The sequence below is a fragment of the Rissa tridactyla genome, chromosome 2, assembly GCF_028500815.1.
Source record: "Rissa tridactyla isolate bRisTri1 chromosome 2, bRisTri1.patW.cur.20221130, whole genome shotgun sequence".
Lineage (NCBI taxonomy): Eukaryota > Metazoa > Chordata > Aves > Charadriiformes > Laridae > Rissa > Rissa tridactyla.
Window position 1 is genome coordinate 119099146 of NC_071467.1, and position 6546 is coordinate 119105691.

The 6546-nt window shown below is 46.2% G+C and overlaps 1 protein-coding gene across 10 annotated transcripts in view; it reads left to right on the forward strand.

The window, feature by feature from the left end:
• ULK4 (unc-51 like kinase 4) overlaps window positions 1-6267 on the forward strand; it is a 255213-nt gene extending 248946 nt beyond the window's left edge. For 5 of the 10 annotated variants that reach the window (XM_054190813.1, XM_054190815.1, XM_054190812.1 and 2 more), the window contains 2 exons: window positions 1811-1899; window positions 5204-6266. In XM_054190813.1, coding sequence (XP_054046788.1) covers window positions 1811-1899; window positions 5204-5288 — 174 coding nt within the window. In that variant the 3' untranslated portion in view covers window positions 5289-6266. Of the gene's footprint in view, window positions 1-1810; window positions 1900-5203 lie in introns of all 10 variants that reach the window. The other 5 variants (XM_054190816.1, XM_054190817.1, XM_054190819.1 and 2 more) reach the window with 2 other exon arrangements.
• The last annotated feature ends 279 nt before the right edge of the window (window positions 6268-6546 follow it).

A 6546-nucleotide genomic window follows, 5' to 3' on the forward strand; every position in this document is an offset into this window, starting at 1 on the left:
TGAACATATTCTGAATGTTCTGTCTGCATATAATGCACAAAGACTGCGAGGATTGTACAGACACCAGCACCCAAGAGTTAGGGTGGATTAGAATTAGAGGTATCTGTCACCTTTATTTGACCCCGTAGCTTTATGGAGCAGGATCCAGCCTTCAGGGACCTTCCTCCCCCTCCGTGACCTCTTCCTCCTTCAAGTGTGCAGGATAAATGAGGGCTACGAATGTGGCAAGTGCAAAGAACGTGGCAGCGGCTGATGAGCTGCAGAAGTTAGGGGAAGCGTTTGGCAGAGGCGCAAGCTCTCTTTAGGAATGAAAAGCAATGCCTTGTGGCGAAAGCGCTCTTCTCCTCGTGTTGCAGCTGTATTGCAACTATTATGTGTCTGTTCTCACATTCAGAACCCAGATTACAAAATATCTTCTGTGTCTAACGGGTGACAAGTAAAGAAGAAGGGATTACTGAAATATAAATTGAAGAGGTCAGATGTAAACCTCAAGACAGTAAAAAGGTTTAATGACCTGTAATCAGGATTTACCAATGATTTGTACTTAGGTAACGGCATCACTGTTTTTTTCCAGCACACAGGATGCATTTCAGTTTACTTCAGATGCATCCCTGTTCCCTCTTACTGCTTAACTACAGGATGTTATGATTATAGATGTAGTGACACCGTTGTTGCAGAATCGCTGCTGATAAATTACGGTGGGATGGCAGCCACAAATACACCTTCTCTTGTGATTTAAGAGGGAGATGGGAAGGCGTATCACTCAGATGCTTGATCAATGGTAAATAGAGCCAGCCGCGGCATGCTAAACCTTAAAAGTCCTTGCCAGATTTTGGGATTAGAAGTCGTCATTTCAAGCTTTAACTCCTCCACTATTGAAATAATCAGTTGCTCTGTTCCTCCTCTTTTCCTTTCTCTTCGGCCAAGATTTATTTACCTTTGCAAGCAGGATTTGATGTGCAAACCTTTCTTTTTTCAGTAATTTTTTGAGATACGAGAGCTTTTTCAGCCAGCTGCCAAATATTCAGTGTCTGTCTGTGCCACGGTGCCGTGAGACTTCATGTCAAGTCCCCTGTGACCTTCCCATCACCTGCTTAACTGGTCAGGAAATGTGCGGCCACTTGGAGCTGTGTACTTGCGCTGCTGAAGGCTGGAGAAACAATAAAACAGTCATTACAAATTAGCGTGATAACAGACACCAGCAGCAAAATCAACTATAATCAGGATTCACTCGACACAAAAGGGCATATAGCTTTGGTCACTCAGTCCCCTGCTCTGTAGGTGACAGTCCTGTGCAGGTAATGTTCCTAATGGCTGATGAGCGGCAAGAAAAATTTCAACACGCGACTGCTAACGTTGCAGTGATTTTAACCTGGCTTCTCTCTGAGAAACCCCTCGCGTCCTGATCTGAAGGCTGATACAAACTTGGTTATTTTTTCCCTGAAGTGAGAAATGAAAGCGGCTGCCTTCCGAGATCTCCCTGGAATTCAGGCTAAATGGGGCTTGTATTCGCATTGGTACTAAGGATGAAATCAGGATTGGCAGACTGTGATGTGTGAATTTGCACACATACAGAGACTCAGAACAAGAGTGAATCTTGTTAATTAAGCCAAGACATTTTAGATGGTCTGTGCCTAAAATTCAATCCTGTTCAGTAAAAGGGACTTTCTCTTGGGTCTCTTTAATGTCACATTCCATTTACAATTATAATAAATGCTACAACTTGTTTCCCTCTCCCCTATCCCACAAAAAATGACAGAGAGGAATTTCTTACTAAGCCTTTGATAACGGTTCTTTCTTTTTGTTCCAGATAACTTCAAACGAGAAGTGCTCAGAGAGCCTGAAGAATGATGGCGATGCTCTTATCCAGACTCTAGAGAGCCTGGCCCAAACTGCCAGGTGAGTTCCCTCAGGCTTCCAGGAATTTCCAGGGCTGAAAGCGCTCACCTTCTCTTTTGTCTATGATGGTCTTCGCCTGTAATCGTCTCCTGTGCAGTACAACCTTCTCAGGTTTCTGTCCCTGGCCCCCCTCCCTACATCGCTCTCCTCCAAACTCCTTTCATTCAGAGCTTGCTGGTGTTTCTGCCGCTGCGGCGGCGTGCTTTGATCCCCAGCTGCGGCAAGCTGCAGTGTGCTGCACAGTCCAGCTCAGTGTGTGCGCACATCTGTCGATTTTTTTATTATTATTTTTTTTAATATATGATTTTATTCCGAACACTTGGCCTCTATAACCGGATACCAGTCAGGGATTCTTGGCGGCGTGGGCTAGATGCACAATGCGATGTCTGTGCCCTGTTTGAAAGTAATTGTGTTTGGTGCACTTGCAAGCTGATTACTTTCAAACGAGCAGCGGAAGAACAGAACTACTTTTGTTTAAGAATACCCGTGGCTTCTCCGAGAAGGCACGAGACTAGACTTTGGGGAGTGCCGTGGCTTCCTCTTGTGAGAGCAGAGGTGCGAGTCCCAACAAGTTGGCCAAACCTCAGCTCATCTCCCAGAGACTTTCCCTCATCTAATCCCCCTTGGACATATGAATGAATGAATTACTGTTCTCTGCCTCTCAAAACAGATTTTACACTCCTGCTGTGGGCTGTTAGGCTGCATTTCACTCCTGGTTGAACTAAAATTGATAGAGAAACTGTAGTTTATCGATCAGTTTTCGAAACGCTAAGATAATCTTTTCAGTGCTCTTTGTGCTCCCAAATGCAGGCTTTATATGGGTCAGTTGTTTGGGAAAATTGGCTCCCTGACATTATGGCAGGGAGTACCCTGGGTTGGAAGGAAAGGGGGGATGTGGGCAGATGTGGAGAGGGAATGTGGGACGTGGCGAGTGTAAGGAGATGCACACCGAGGACTAACCAAACCTGTCGAGAGCAGTCTGCATCCCTCTCGCATACTCAGCTGCTGACTCATGGGGTTTTGTATGACACATTAAATTATCTAACTAAAATAAAATGTCAGCTCTCCCCAAGGGAGACACTTGCACCACCCCTGAAGATGACAGTGGAAAAACATGGGGTTTTCTTCCTTTAGAACTACTTTTCACTCTGTTTTGTAGCATTTCAGCATTAGATGCACTAGACAGACCGGTCGCTGTCTTTGAGTCTGCTTTTCTGACTTCCTCTAGTTGTCTGTTACTTATACGTTTCTGTACTCAGAAAACCACATACTACAGAGCCCAGAATAAGAAGCACTCTCTTATTTGACACAAGATGCTCAGTAGACCAAATTCTAGCTGATGCCAGTGACACGTGTGTTGATATGTTAGGGTAAGCCAAGTTCCTTCGCCATGCCAAGCTCCCGCACTGCAGCAGCAACAGGGGAGCCCCCGAGAGCTCACGGATTTCGCTTACCCTCCTCCCCTTCTTTGGGGAACATATGTCCCAATCCATTTGCCTCCAGAGGAAGCTGGGAGCGATTCAGTCTGGATCTTGGGGCTGTAATGGACTCAGACATGGATAAATTGGCAGTGGGCAGGCAGGCAGAAGCCTGGGGTTAGCAAGCTTAACCAGCTTTAGCTGAATGGCCATCTCGGTTATGGAGGTTATGGATGTTCTGCCATCTCTCCACGTTCCCTTATGTGGCATCTTTCCCAGAATATTCTTTGTGACCTAATAAACTTGGTCTCCTCACCTATACTTTGAATCCTGGTAAGAAGCCTCTCTGTATCTCATGCAGAGCTGGAAACGTTTTAGAGAAGGCTACAACCGAGATCCTGGATCTGAGCCATCGTCTGAGCAGTCTAAACTCCCAGGCCCTTCCACCCACATACCAGCACTGGGTTGCGGTGATTGAGGAGTGTTTTTTGCTTTGCTCATTTTTTTGCAGACAGGTTTCTAATCTTCCGCACTGTGCCTGTGCGGCGGGAGGAGGACACCAGCCAAGCAGCCACGTGCTGAGAGAAGGGGCACTGCTTGGATGGCAAGCTGCTTTCGGGGCACTCCTGTTGCTGCGTCGCAGCTGTGGATTGCCAAACTCCTCCTTAGCCATCCATCCTCAGCTAGTCAGAACAGGCAGTGACACAGAGAGTGACACATAACCAACCCCTTCTGCTTTAGTAGCTACATGGAATCAAATCTACGCTTCAAAACATGGGATCGTAGCCATTTATTTCTCAGTGCTGACAGTTGCCAAGATGAATTCATTTCAGATAACTAAATTTTCTGGTATAAACTGCTGCTCATTAAGGCACTGGCTTATGTAGTGAGGACTGATCATTTGGATTCCCTGGCTAGCTCTGTGTTCCCCGAAACATAGAGTGACGGTAGGTATTTGTCATTAGCAGCAACCAAGGAAGTTGCAGATTGGTCTAGTAGTGTCCTTTCTAAGTTAAAGATGAGGGATGGTAGTCTATAAAAAAAAAAACAACCTGTCTTGTTTCTGTGGACTAGCAGTAGTGAGTTAGAGCCTCTGTTCTAGAAAAAACATGTGTTTCCAGAAGGAAAAAATTAGGCAAAATACATATAATAAAAATGCAGGTGAGGAAGCAAACCGGGAAGATAGAATCATGGAATGGTTTGGGTTGGAAGGGACCTTAAAGATCTCGTTCCAACCCCCCTGCCCTGGGCAGGGACACCTCCCACTAGACCAGGCTGCTCAAAGCCCCATCCAGCCTGGCCTTGAACACCTCCAGGGATGGGGCATCCACAGCTTCCCTGGGCAACCTGTTCCAGTGCCTCACCACCCTCACAGGAAAGAATTTCTTCCTGATACCTAACCTAAATCTCCCCTCTTTCAGTTTAAAACCATTACCCCTTGATCCTACTATTCAATCTCAAACCTGTGGAGCTGTGTGTGGTGGGGCAGTCGGTCCTCTTTGCCAGGGGGCGGGCAACACCTTGGGTGGAACAGCCTCCCTGCATGGAGCAGCACGGCGTTAAGAGGGCTGTATGTGTGAAAACACGTTTTTCTGTCAAGGTGAGAGCGTGCCTGTGTGTAGAGTCATGGGGGAGCACGGTATTCTTGTAGCAGAGGAGGTGGAGGTAGCAGTTACTGTGAATTGGAGCTAAAATTCATTTTTACACAAGGTTTGCTACAGGGCTGCATTGCTAGTTGCATGTTGCTGCTTAACAGAAAAGCAGGGTATACGGTGCACTTAATGGCTATTAAGAATTTTCCAGCATCGATAAAGGCAAATGTGGGATCTGAATGAAAAGTTTTCCCCTGAGAATGTCTAATGGGCATTACTGTTTCTAATTCCTAGCTCTCACGCTGATGTTGCTGTTGCTTCCTTGGCATTTGAAATTCTGAGGAGGGTGGGACGTGGAAATATCAAGAGTACCAAGTGAAACAGTTTTGACCGGCCTACCCGAACGGAAACCTTGTGGATGCTGCTCAGCACCTCAGTCCCGCAGGAACGGACATCTTCAAACGAGCAGAGCAGACATAACTAATTTAGCAAACCGAGTCGCCGCTGCGTATGGGCACGTGTGACTTTGGGAAGGGAGGGAAACTGGTTTTGGGGGGGTGGTTTGTTTGTTTTTTAAACCATTGTAAGGATGAAGTCTTGGTTACTACTTTACCTTGCTGGCATTATGTGATGTAGGTTAAGTATTTGGCAGCTGGAGTTTGAAAACTGTAAATTAAATAGTGTAGTTATTTCACAATATAGACATAAAGTGTTTCACTATTTTAAACTGCGGTTAGAAATTTTCATTTATCTGTTTGACCAGGTGAATGCTTTGGCTGTTCATCTTAAGGGGTCACCTCGTGCCTATGACAGACACTAGAAAATATTTTTTTTTAATCAAGAAAAACAATATTCTTCATCTCACACGACCAAAACAAACCCCTGCGATCATGTTAGCGGCTGTGTGCGTAGATGGCATGGATGCGTGATAGATTTTATCAGGTTTTTTTACCCAGGAGAATGGGCTTTTTATGTGAGACACCGTGTCCCTCTGTTGCCCAGCACTGCACAGCTTCAGCCGCATCGGTGGAGTGTCGTTCCCAGCTGCCAACGCTCCCGGCTGGAGCTCCTCGTTAAAAATAGGTGAGACCATGAGCCTGGCAGTTTGTCATTTATCCCCAGTAAAAACTGGTAAGCATCCTCTTGAGCCAGCAGATGCTAGTGTGTAAAGAACTATTCTTCTCCCCATGTGCCCTCAGCGAGCACAGCGTGGCTAAGTCTGGTACTACGACCGCTTCTTCTTAATGTTCATCTTTCACAGCAGCACCAGCATGGTGCTCCCACCCCGGCAAAGGCCGGTCCCTTATTGAGAATTGCTGCTACAAGCCTGCTCTTGGACAGCCCAGTTCTCCAGAGTATGTGGAGGCAAGACAACACCCCTCGGTAAACACTTACGTTTTGCAGGAATTGTTTTCTTACATTACTATAAACATCACTTTCTCTTTTTCATAGCTTAACAGCTGGAATTGGAGCTGGAGTTACAGAAATGGGGAAAAGCTAGCTGGTGGCTATTACTTGGTAAAGTGTTTTATAGGAATTGTCTTCTAGTGAAGCGTGGCTGAGAGGAACAAAGCTGAATCACTGGGCGAGACATGCCCCTCTGCGGTCGCAGTGCCTTCGCTCTGCAAGTGAAGGCG